The sequence below is a fragment of the Cuculus canorus genome, chromosome 15 (assembly GCF_017976375.1).
Source record: "Cuculus canorus isolate bCucCan1 chromosome 15, bCucCan1.pri, whole genome shotgun sequence".
Taxonomy (NCBI): Eukaryota; Metazoa; Chordata; class Aves; order Cuculiformes; family Cuculidae; genus Cuculus; species Cuculus canorus.
Window position 1 is genome coordinate 15,768,588 of NC_071415.1, and position 13,024 is coordinate 15,781,611.

A 13,024-nucleotide genomic window follows, 5' to 3' on the forward strand; every position below is an offset into this window, starting at 1 on the left:
AACACAGAATCAGTAGTGAAACAGAACAGACAATAACTCACCTGTGGGTTCTTCAGCTTTGTTATAACCTTCCAGGCTTCATTTAATATTTGAAGGCGATCATTTTCAGGAGGATCAGCCAATGCCAAGTTTAATCCCAAAGAGCGAAAGAGGAGGTGCTAAAAGTTAATGACATATTTTAAATTAAAAACAGAAGACGCATGTCCGCTCAGCACTGCTCTACAGGTACACTGTGCAGAAAGACACTTGGGATCAAACCACCTTTTACGGAAATGATGTGCAAGTTATGTGGGCAACTAAGAGTATAAAGAACTCTGCCAGACAAGGAACAGGAATTGCTACAAGTTACATACAAAAAATTACCTTTGGGAATCCAGATTCATCACACTCTTTAATCATGGCAATGAAATCCATAGATCTTGCAGCAATGAACTCTGCTCTGAATGCTGACATGACTGAATTCAACAGCAAAGCACTGCAATGAATATAACACAAAATCAATACAGCTCAACATGAACTAAAATTTTGTTGTCCCTTAATTTTCGTCAATCTGAACTTCTTAGGCTAACAACAGTCCAGTATCTATTGTAAATTTAATAACAGGGGATAAGGAAGAAAAATTGAGCTTGCACTGATGAGAATTAATAGTTCATAAGTGAAATATGGAAACATTAAGCCATCAGACAAGGAAAAGGTAACCCAGCCTGCAGAACATTTGCTTCACACAGGGTTTTTTAAAGCCATCATTTTACCAGAAGTTTACTAAAAAGATCAAGTAAACCAGGAATAGCTGACATTTTAAAACTTACTCTGTCTTCTTAAGTACACTTCGGAAGTATACTTTGGCAGAGCAAATTTCTATTTAAGCTTTTCTCACTGAATTAAAATACATATGCAATGTAAAAGTCAGTTTTCTAGCAGCTGCTTCATTAGGATTACAATAAATTCAGTCATCATACGATAATTGTCAATGACATATTTAGGTATTTATGATTAATCAGTCAGATCTATTTTTGTATTACTATCAAGCCAAAGTTACAAATGGAAGACTGAACTCATTCTGTTATTGTAAAACACAGTTTACTGATACTATTCTGCAAACACAATAATCCAGTATCATTCAAAAGGCAATTGCTTTGGGCAAGCTCAGCCATGAGTTACCATAGAAGCTGCCTCATAAAACGCTGTGTCCTTCCCTAGTCTGAAGCAGACAGTTTGAACACAGAGCAGTTTACCTTGGGGGAAATTCTATGCAGCGCTTAAAATAGCCCAGCATCCTCAGTGCTCCTGACTGAGCATTAGTGGTCCCATTGCAATTTGACTGGAATTTGCATTTCATCGTTAGACAAGTACTTCCAGTTCACTAGGTATATGCTTTGCCGTAGAGAGAGGCAGGCTGTCGCTTTTCACTTAGATGGTTGCAACGTAGTTCATGGAACAAACTGAGATTATTAAAAGATTTATATCCTGGTGCCTCTTGCTTTGTAATATTTTCACAGTCATGAGAAGGCATAAAACCACAGAATTCCACTTTAAAAGAAAACTACCATGCTTTATAGATTAACTAAATGGGATTATTCAACTTCCCAATAAAAAAGGACATGTCTGAAAACCATTTAAAAAAACCCCGACATCATACTCAACATTTTGTCCTTCCTTCAAAGGGCAAACAGGCACAATGAGGAGGCATTGAGCCCATCTTTACAAAGAGAAATGCTAAAAGGCAATTTAAAAATAAGTTCTACAAAACAAATCACCACTTATACAAAATAATACAGCAGAGTACGTGCATTATTTTTACCCATATTATACACTTTGATACAATAGCATCTTCACATCACATTTTTAAAATCATACTTTCCCTGTACTCCTCAGGTCAGTCACAGAATCCTAATGCTCCATTCCTCATTTAAGTGATTAAAACATTTCAGCTCGTTAACCACTACGGAACTGGAACGTGCAAAGCACATCAGAAAAAAAATAGGTAGCTGAAAACTTACACAGAACTCAGCCTGCCTATCCAATAAAATGAACTGAGAGTAGCTCATGAGCAGGCCAAATTGCATTCGCACAGCTCAGAAAATACATCCAAAACTTTCAGTCTGTATTCCTGAACTACTCACTGAAGGTTATTAGTTTGCACACAGTCTCCTAGGAGACATTTGGGATACCAATTTCAATGTTGAATAAAGCAGTTGCCTAAATATTACCATCTTCCAAAAGCATCAGCTGCTTTACAACTTCCCTTGCAAAATGTACGTATGAGCTGACTGTAGCCAGTGGAGGCCAGGGAGAAGGAAGGGGAGAAAAACAGAAAAAAACCAGAAGCACAACCAGGAATCAGACATGGCTGATGGAAAAGACATTACTTTTCCTAAATTTTGGTTTCGGAGGCAAAATGCAGCAACCAAGTTACACTCATTAACTTTTGCTCTACAAGTAATCCACCATATTTTAGGATTAATCTCTGGAAAACACATGTTCATAATCATGATTTACTAAGCTACTGGGAGAACAAAAGCGATATTATGCATCCAAAAAGTGTTTTCAAAAGGCAGAGAATTTTACTACAGAGACTCACAGTTACTCATTACAGACTCGTGCCTTCTACATTGTGCAATACTTACTTGTTCCCCAATTTCTTGCATCTCTCCATCATCTCAGTAAGCAGAACCTGGAGGAATTACTTATTAAAATTAGTACGTAGAGATCCTGCAAATAAATTCAGCTTTAATTATTGTAGTGAGGTCTACTAAAAGCTGTTTTAATTACCTACTCAATACATTCCAATAATCCTGTCTCATCCTGTATTTACAACACAAGAAAACAATGGTGTACAATGCAAGACATATGCTGGAAGAGGTACAGTGGCATTTGAATCAAAACCACCATTTTATGGAAGTCAGATTTGCAATCCTTCAGCCATGCCATTTTTCAAAGTAATTGCTATTTCCCAGCAAGGTCAATTATCTCTGGCAGGAGAGGTGAAGACTACCAGCTCTCTGCCACAGAACGCAAGACTGACTGAGATTAATATAGCCCGTAGACTATGTTAAGCAATTACAAAGCTACAGTTTGCTCAAATCATTTTTATATCTCTATGACAGAAGAAACTAATGAATTCCGGAAATAAAGATTAAACTAGCTAAAGGACAGCAAGAAACAAACAGCAATATTGTCTATGAATTTAAAGTGGTGTGACTTGAGCTTTATGGAAATTAACATTCTTCCAGTACAGAAGAGAAAAAGTCTATTCAACTAGGCTCTTTGTACTCGCTCTCATACTCCTATAAGTACTGACTGACAAGGTATTTTTAACAGGCAAAATTAATTCTTCACCCCAAAACTTCATTTTGTATCAAGAATTACCATGCTTACTTACTTCAGGAGCACGGTATGCAATGCACCGTAAAATCCAATCTATAGCAGGAGAATAGAGAGTCAAATACAAAGGAAACTCCACACATTGTACTACTAGCTGATTCTGAACCGTATCCCCATGAATCTGTTGAAATAAAAGACAAAAACATATTTCTGGGAAGAGGTATTTAATAGGAGCTACGATAGACTGCACAAAGTTTGTGTGAATGAAGATGACACCAAACAGCATGACAAAGACACACAGATTTTCTGAGGCATTCCTAGAACACTGTGTAAAAAACTCAAGCTCAAAACATATATTATTAAAGTATGAAAAAAAGTATGCTGAACAGAGCAATGCATGTAAAATACCCCATACTATATCTAGTTACAGGGATATCCCCAAATCCAGATTTAAAACTGCAAAGATTTTTTTAAAGCATGCAGTAGTTTGGTTAAGGAGTGTATTTATGTCATTTTGTGAGTGAAAACCCTATTCACTTACTTGTTTAAATGTTAGAAGAAAATCAAAGAAGTTTTTGTTAAGGCTTTCTTTGAGTTGTGGTGCCACCTCCATCCCCACCTGTATTAAAAGAAAAAGATTTTATCTGTATCTATCACCTATGATTCTCCATCAACTGTAAGACAAAAATGCATTTTCCAGAGGAGTACACCTAGTCACACACATCAAAAAACAGCACTGAATTAGAAGCTTTTGCCTTATCATTTCCTTGCTAGTCACATCCACTAACAACTACCCTGAGACAGTTACAGCTGTATTTAAATATGATTCTCCTAACATTGGCTCCAAGCATCTGTAAGCAGTGAGGAAATCAATGCCTGCCCCAGCGCCTGCTCCGCAACAGCCTATAATCATTGTATGCAGAGCCTACAGTAAGAACATTTAAAAAGTCAAAGGTCAGAAATGGCTTAAAATCCTGTGCATTTATTCTGTGGACAGAATGAAGCAAGGATCCCAAAGGAAAGTATGAAAATATAGACAGATACAGATAAAATACTGACAAATACTACAAGGTGATGCACAAACACAAGGCCTATGGAGAAATGCTGGAACTGCAAAGGAAACTAATCCATACAGGGCTGTTTTCAATAACACAGATAAAAATATCAAAAAACAAATTCGCGACGTATTACTAAAGAAGGGAGAAAGATGCAGAAGTGAATGAGAAGTTAGTAACATATCAGGCTTAAAAATACACACAAACAAATAAATCCGTCTCAACAGCTTAAAGTTCCCCTCTTCAAACAAACCCAGGGGTCTGAGTTTTGGGGATCCTTGAAACCATGCAATTCAAACCTACTTCATTCACAAAGCAGAGGTACCTTGCACAGACCCAAGACAGTTATCTATCACTTTTTTATATATATAATTTCCTTTCAAACCATAGAGCTGAAGAGAAATACATCACTGTACTGTGTAAAGATCTGGTTCTTTGATTTTTTTTAGTTTTCACTATTTCATATGATTATCTTTGTGGATAATAAGGAGCATCCTAAGTTCTTTCTCGCTACATAATTGCAATTACTACTAGTACATTATTACTCCTAAATGCTCTATAATTATGCATCTCTTATACCTGCATCAGGAGCAGTAAAAGATGGACTGTGCATGCCAACTGTTTCCTAAAAAGCCTTCAGAAACCTTGCACTATGTAGCAGGACTGATTAGGTTATGACAAAAACGGCGGCATTATTGTATTTCAAGATTCAAATAAAATAAGACTTCCTGAATCATTTCAGGGTCTTTTCTTGGGTAAGTTTACCCTTGCTGAGCTGTTAAAGTCACTACAGGAGTAGTTGAGGAAAAGAACAGCCATACTGCCCAGTCAGACAAAAAACACACTGTCTGCACACTTTACCAAATGGTTCCTCTGCCAAAGAGCTTTCCAGCCCTCTGCCTGTCACACACGCACTCTAGCAGTAGAGATGGAAGATAAGCATAGGGAAACCGCATATACAACATTAACTATGAAAATCAGCACCTAGCAATCAGACAACAGCATGTAGTCTCAAAGTCCAAGCCCTCCTTCCATTTAGGTCCCTAACATTTTGCCTTAATTGAAGATGAAAAATTGGCATAAGCAGCACATTAAGTTATTTTTACATATTATAAACACCTAAAGAAACATTCCCTATTATTAAAACAAAGAAGATATTTTATTTTTTCATTTGTTAGAAGGAAGAGACAGGCTCCTGACTGCTTCAGATAAAAACAGTAGTTAAAAGAAATTTTCCTTTAGTGGCAGAGCTAGCCACAGTAAATCTTTGATACAGATCTGAATTGTTAAATGATAGCCTACCCTGCAAAGGTATGCTCTTGCATAGACTGCAACCAGTGGATCTCCAATTCCTCTAATCATAGACGTTAATCGTGGGAGACATTCTGAAATCCCCCTGTTAAGATTTTTCAGAAATTAAAATAAGATTTAACAACCAATAACAGAATTGTATCACCTACAGATAACTTCAGTAGCTGCCTTGCAGACTGACAACTGAACATGAGTTATAGAAACACCTACCAAAGAAGCAGCATATTAGCAGAAAATTTTATTTCACAAGTAAAATTTTACGTGTATTGTAACCCATATCCTATGCTCAAACTGCGGCATTTGCCACTAGGAGTAGCACAGATAGCCAAGTTGGATGCTCAGCTTGTAAAAGACAAGCACAACTAATTTGGAGGAACGGCAGAGTTATAGAAGGGCTGTAATTCAACGTGAAGAAAGCAGCCTCTTACAGCAGAACTGGCAGAACTCCTTGTATGTCTCATTTTCCCTCAGGTCCTTGACAGAGCTGTTCTAGTGCCTGCAGATGAAGCCCATCAATTCCAGTAAAAGAACTGCTTTTTAAGGATAATGAAGCTGTCACTATAGCAGCAATCTGGCTTACCACACTCATCTCAAAAGATAACTGAAAAAGGACGATTATATGTGAGGAACATTTTCAGCTCAGCAATTGACAGTGTTTGGCAACATATGAAGCTTATAGGTATATTTTCAACAGATAATGGTTCATTGCTCCTGAACTGTTTCTCCAACTCTGTCTCCAGCAACACATCAATATTTTCCTTTCAGCTTTCTATCCTTTTTGCCACACTCCTCATCCCAACAATCTTGCTTCCCTCTCCACCATCTGAAGCCACTATTTCTTAATTTGCAGACTCCTGATGTCACAATTGTTCATATGTTCCAAAACCACAAGCCCTCTTGCATTTCAAATCATATCACAGTTCACCTTGAATTTTTCCATGGCATTTTCACCACAAACTCCAAATCCTCTGAAGTACTGCTGCTTCACAGATCTACAGAGGCCCAATCTACCATTACTTGCAGAACTTGCATGCTTAACTCCTTAATTTAGTTTATGAGCCTGCCCATCCACTTCCTTCCCATACTTAACATTTACTCTTACGTTTTAGATAGGAACTTATTGCACTTCAGTATTGCCGCTTCCACGTAACTACAATAAAGCCAAGTTAAGGAACAAAACTAAGACACATGCCATTTAAAAACATGAAAACATGTATCAAAGACATATAAAATGAAATATTGCAAAGCCTTCTGTAACTACTCTCACCACACTTCATTGATATTTATGATTTTTCTACAAGATTTTTATTTTTCAAAAGTTTTCACACGTCAACTCTGCTTTATCACTGCCACACTGCTCACAGCCAGTAATTCAGCACTGAGTTTACTATGAAACATGACTCAAAATTACATTCAAAACATACAGCCTGAAACAAAACAAAGTCAGTATAAACATCAGTTACTCTGAGTTTTATTGAAACAGTTTGGAAAAATCTACAAAAAACCTGCAGACACACTCCAAGAGTCTCATTTGACAAGGATACAATCTGGGAATAAGTTCTCTGATTGAAGCAATCTTGAAAAACCAGTTTAAGCAAGTCTCTTTAGCTGTATCATTTACACTCTCTGGAGAAAAATTATCTGGAGGGAAAAAAAAAACAACCAGCAACACAGAAACAGTTACACTCTTTCCAGAAACAAGTTACTTTTCATTCTAGGTTTAAAACTTTATTTCCTTACAACAAGAAATTAGGGACATCATAATAAACTAGGCAGAATTTTGCTTCTCAGCTCTCTGGTGCAGCAGCAAGAGCTTTGTACACAGCAAAAAGAGACAACTAAAGTTTCCATCTTGTATTAAGTAATATTTCAGGAGCTGAAGTCAAGCAATGAAAGCTAATCTCACATCTGCTACTTAGAAATCTAACCTCTGCCTCCTCCCCAAAGCAGAAATTGTAAAAATATCATATGGAATCTATAACAAATGCATGTGTATAGATTTACAACAAAGGCATACATGTAAAAGATATTTAAGCACTCAGATAATTTACTCTAGAAAGCTAATATGATTTTCAAGAATGTTATTTAAAACTACATTGCAAGAGGCAGGAGACATTAAACCCTGACAGAACACTCGTGTTTGTACCCTAAACGCCTAACACTGCAGTGCAGCCATCTTCTCATGACCTCCAGGACTACTGGATTTAAACCAGAACTTTTTCCATAGGAGATTCGGTAGCATGGGTCCTACTTAACCATTTTCAAGTTGACTTGATTTTTTCCAGGAGCACAGCAGAAACAAACATGAAGTTACCTGGCAAGGAGACACGATTCTCCGCACACATCGACAGAATTCTGTCATACACTAGTTTCCCTGTTTAAAAAAATAAAAATCATTCAAAATAAACTACTGAACTGTAAAACACCAAACGTTAATACAAATGTTCCCTCTTCCACCATACATAGAAATTCCTAGAACACTAACATTAGGCTGCCCTCTAGTGAGGATGGACTGTTAAGTCTGAATTTAGCACTTTGCAGCCCATAACAAGTTTCTCTGGCTCCTTTAGTGCAGAGATATCACGTGGGTCAGACCTCCCAGGACAGAAAAGGGCAGCTGATGTCCTGCCTTTGCTGAGTCTGAATATTATGTTATCTTGAACAATGTTCAGTAAGTAGGAAAGAGCACAAAGACAAAGCAAGATGTGGGGGGAAAAAAAAACTGAATCCACATCATAGCATTTCCCGCTAAACATCAAAATACCCTTCAACTTGGAATGCTGTAAATCTTCCCATAAGATGGCAGAAAACCAAGAGAGTCACATGAAGTGGATGACAATTTCACTTAAAGGACCATTTAAAAACCATGAAATTGGTTAAAATTTCAGTAACTGGATTTTTAACACTTCATAGTCTCTGTTCAGCTAAAGAAAAGTTTCTGATGTCTATTCTTCAAATATAAAAAGAATCAAATATTGAGTTAAAAGGCTGCCAAAACCAAAATGTTTTTATAAAACCAACAGTGTATTTTAAATTTAAAAATGCAGAGATCGTGATTTTCCCCAAGATTTTGTTCTAGATATTCACTAATACATAAAGCATAGAACTACAAAATTAAAGATTTTTATTTTGAAGACTTCACCCAGAACAGTTTTTAAATCATTCTATACGACGCTTATACCACTAGCATCCAAATGCTTAAATCGGAAATCCTTCATGTTAAAATTGTGAGTCATTTCAGCACTTTTTGGATAACTTTGATGTTTTCTAACACTAAAAGAAAACATTTCTATCTTACTAACAATTGTGTAGTAAATCTGGCATTTTAGATACTTACCAAAAGTGTCCAGGATATCTGTAATTAAAACAAATTTACTTGGATAAAACTGGATTACTGTTGTGTCTGAAAGAAGCTTAGAACACTAGAAGGAAAAAAAAAAAAAGGAACATTTTTAGAGGACAAAGCAAGGTTGCGTTTGTACTCCAGACAGGCTGGAACAGATGAATAGCTACAGACAGAAAGAACCAACATGACCTATCCAGTAAAAAGCACAAGAGCCTCTAAGATAACACATCATGGTACTCTCTGTATTTTTCAGGTTATTCTTCATCTCAAGCAGAGCCAGTCACAGAACTGTTTTTCCTTATACAATGTAATCTACGATGCAGAATTTCAGCTGATAGTGCAGATCTATGCATTTGTTCAGACAAGACAAATGCTTTCCCAGAAGCAGCACAAAAAGGCATTTCTCTAAAACAATTTTTTAAGAGCATTTTCCATTTTTACACCATCTCTCTAAGCATCCATATCAAATGCAAACTTGATTTATCTATGCAAAATTAAGAAACAATTTAAAAAGTTTAGCTAATGAGCTTTTCAACACATCTTTGTGGCTCACATAACTAGCTCAAACATTCTGGAAATGGGCCAGCTGTTCCAGAGTCGGCTCCAGTGAGGAATCTGTCATCAATCACCACCCACAGGCACCTGACATGATCACAGCATTCGGACTACCAGGATTTGAAAACACACTAGCCAACTTAGTTCCAGTATCCCAGATTGTTAAGTCTGGGTAGGAACATCTCCATTTCTGACATGAATCCAGAATACACACTGAGGAATGAAGGTATTTTTAAGATATTTAATGAAGCTATACTTAGTTCTCCAAGACAGTACAAAACCTGCAGACTAAATTAGAGTTAAAACCTTTAGCAGAGTTTACTCAAAAAAAATCAACTTCTACCTGAAGAAAACGGATAAATGCCTGACTAGGGACAGAAATCCACCTCCTTCCTACTTGAGGCAAATGCAGCCTTTGACCATGAGTCTTCTCCAGTGTCTGTTTAAGATTGACAGGTATGGTACTTTCTGTGATTTCTGTCCTTTCCCTTTCCTTCATCAGGAGGCAGTCCTTCAATCTCAATGGAATAACTCAAGTTCAAGTTTCCATTACATTCCAAAATTCCAAGAAGCAATCCAGTACCCCACAAGACTGCCAAGAAAATCGTAACATTTAACACGCTTAAGTGAGGAGCACGCTTAGTCTTTTTGCTTTATTCATCAGGGAACTTAAGAGTACACCAGAAAGATAGGCAAGAGCATTCTCATCTTACTATCAAAGCAGAAGCTTCCCTAATGGATGGCAAGTCAGTCACCTTCAAAGAAAAGTAATTCAGTCGCTGTTTAGGACCTACACACACCATGGACACCTAATTACCACTTTTCTTAGAGCTCACATATATAATCAACTTACTTCAGCTTACTCTAAGTAGCTTAGCTTATTCCATCTTGACAAGTAAAGTATCTTGTAAGAAGGCACTTGAGGAATTCACATGCTATAAATTCAGACCCTGAGTTAATAACCAGAATTCTTCCTGCACTTCAGGTTCTGTAAAACTCTGCACAGAGAATGATGGCTTCATCCCCAATGTCCAAATGGAAGTTCTTGTGTAATTTTATCATTAGTTCTTAAATCCATAATTTTAGCATTCAAATTAAAATTGCTTTTTCCAGCCCTGTATACATTTCTGAAAATAACAACCAAAAAAGAGACCAAACCTACTCCTCCTATTGCATACTAATCAGTATGTGATGATTACAATGATAAAGTACGTATATAATCACAGTCTGATGTCAAGAAAACTGCTTAGCTCTTTTAAAGCATACAACATTATTAAAACTATGTTATTTACTAGAGACACTACAAGGGAAGTGTGGTCAGGTTTCTACCCAAACCTGCTTTATAAGCATAGAATTATTATTTACTTATAGTCTCCTTTATGAATTTTTTAAATTCATGTTAATTACACAAATACCTATTTCAGTCTTACCCAGACTTTCAATTAACAAAAAGCATCTGCAGCACAAATTTCAAGTGCAAAGTGAACAACACATAGACAACACTTTAAGACAGCTAAGATAAGCACATGCAATTTTGATATCACTTTCCTAAAACGAAACACCAGATCCCACCTTAAAACCTACATTATTTCAAAATCGTTTGTGAGTTTGCCAAAGAACATATGAAAGTATTAATGCATAGATTATCACTGCCTGTCAGACATTGTATACACATGCATGTTAATGCACTGTAGATGCAATACATCTATGTCCCTTTTCTTCTAAAAGACTTAATATTATATGCTCTTTCACTAAAATACACTTCACAATGCTATACACGGATTTTTTTAGAGACTAATAGTGCTGATTTCATAGTATTACAACAGAACATTAGTCACTCTAGGTCACATGCCATTTTTTTTAATCTCATTTGATTTATATTTCATTTCCTTTGTTTTCTTTACCACAATTTAAGCTAAAAATACTGCAAACAGTTTTCCCAAGAGTATCCAGCATGACAAAAAAAAAAAAAAATCCTCCCTTTATATAATGCCACTTGATGACTATTAGCATTACATCAGTTTTACAGCTTTTAAGGATGTCGTTATCTCCTCTGTCCTCTGATGCACTCTGCCTCTGGCCTTTTTCTAAAGGCCAAGCCAAACAAAATAGCATTTAATTGTCCTATTTCCCCCTGCCCCCTTCAAAGCCTATCACTCCAAATGAGCCAGAGGAAGACTGGATAAGGTTTTATTAAAAACAAACAAATAAACAAACACATACTTAAAAAATCTGGAATTGTTTTCTTTAGGTTCCTAGGGTTCTAAATAAGATTATCCAATTGCCTTAGTAAGTCTGGATGGGGAAAAGTTTGATATTTAAAAAGCCATTCTAGTATTATTTGGGGTGGGGGCTAGGAGGAGGAGAGGAGAGGAAAGGACATTACATCCCCCAGAAACAGTTGATATCATTACGTTATATATTCTAATTATCCCTAACAAGGTAAAATTTCCACGTCTGTCACATGGCCACTTTCTTTAATGAAAATTCCATCCCACACGCCCTAGGAAAAATCAACAACGAAGCTGAAAATCCACCTGCTGTCAGAAGTCATCCAACTCTGAAAGAAATGGGTTTCAGTGAAGAACAGAAGAAAGTAATTGAAAAATAACAGAGACCCTTCTTTCCCCAAGATATGAATCAGACAAACCACAGCACCAATATCACTAGTTCTGTACAGAACAAAAACGTAAAACTGACCTGGATGACTATTTTCAGAGCTTTTACTTTCTGATCAGAGGACCAAGCATCCTTTAAAGACTGGTTCAGCTCTTCAATTCGGTTCACGTAATCCTGCTGAGTCAAATTCAACAGCTCTTTCTGTGACCCCTGGCAAGAAAACACAAGCCTACTTAATAGGACAGGAGGGAAGGAAGGAGAGAATAGTTACAGCATCAAATCACTGGTGAGGGGGAACTCCACAAAACATTACAGAATTCCCTAATTTTCCCTTCTTACCTTTGTGGCATTGATGTTGCAGGTGTTTGGCACAGCAGTGCATCACAACTGCTTTGATTTTTAAAAGACACATGCTGATACGCAAACAATATTGTCTGTGTGGTCAGAAATGCTGGAGTCTTTCAGTGGTATTCTACTCACGGTATAATTAGTGCACTGACACAACACACAAGCATACTAGCACCTATGTACAAGCAGCATCAAAGAGAAACTAAATGTTTTGCCAGAAATGTCCTGAGAAATTTGTTAAAAGCAAGACAAATCTGCTTGTGTTCATCCTCAGTAAGAAAATAAAACTATCTTCATTTCACACTCAGTACCAGAGCATTCTTGTGATCTGTTTTCCTGGAGATCTTGCAGATCTTATAAAAAGATTACATATCAAAAATAAACTAGCGAAAGCAGAAATAACTGTTTAAGCTTTAGAACCAAACTGACACAGGAATAAAGTGACTAAAACTGCATTTAGAAAGAT

The 13,024-nt window shown here is 36.7% G+C and overlaps 1 protein-coding gene across 2 annotated transcripts in view; it reads right to left on the reverse strand.

Moving 5' to 3' along the window:
- The window catches only part of VPS35L (VPS35 endosomal protein sorting factor like), a 49,543-nt gene that overhangs the window by 28,555 nt on the left and 7,964 nt on the right, over positions 1–13,024 (reverse strand). For both annotated transcript variants that reach the window (XM_054080355.1, XM_054080356.1), the window contains exons 7-17: positions 12,292–12,420; positions 9,028–9,112; positions 8,005–8,064; positions 7,235–7,331; positions 6,793–6,840; positions 5,682–5,775; positions 3,866–3,943; positions 3,383–3,505; positions 2,628–2,674; positions 364–475; positions 42–158 (exon numbers count right to left, since the gene is read on the reverse strand). In XM_054080355.1, the coding sequence (XP_053936330.1) occupies positions 42–158; positions 364–475; positions 2,628–2,674; positions 3,383–3,505; positions 3,866–3,943; positions 5,682–5,775; positions 6,793–6,840; positions 7,235–7,331; positions 8,005–8,064; positions 9,028–9,112; positions 12,292–12,420 (990 nt within the window). The remainder of the gene's footprint in view (positions 1–41; positions 159–363; positions 476–2,627; positions 2,675–3,382; positions 3,506–3,865; positions 3,944–5,681; positions 5,776–6,792; positions 6,841–7,234; positions 7,332–8,004; positions 8,065–9,027; positions 9,113–12,291; positions 12,421–13,024) is intronic.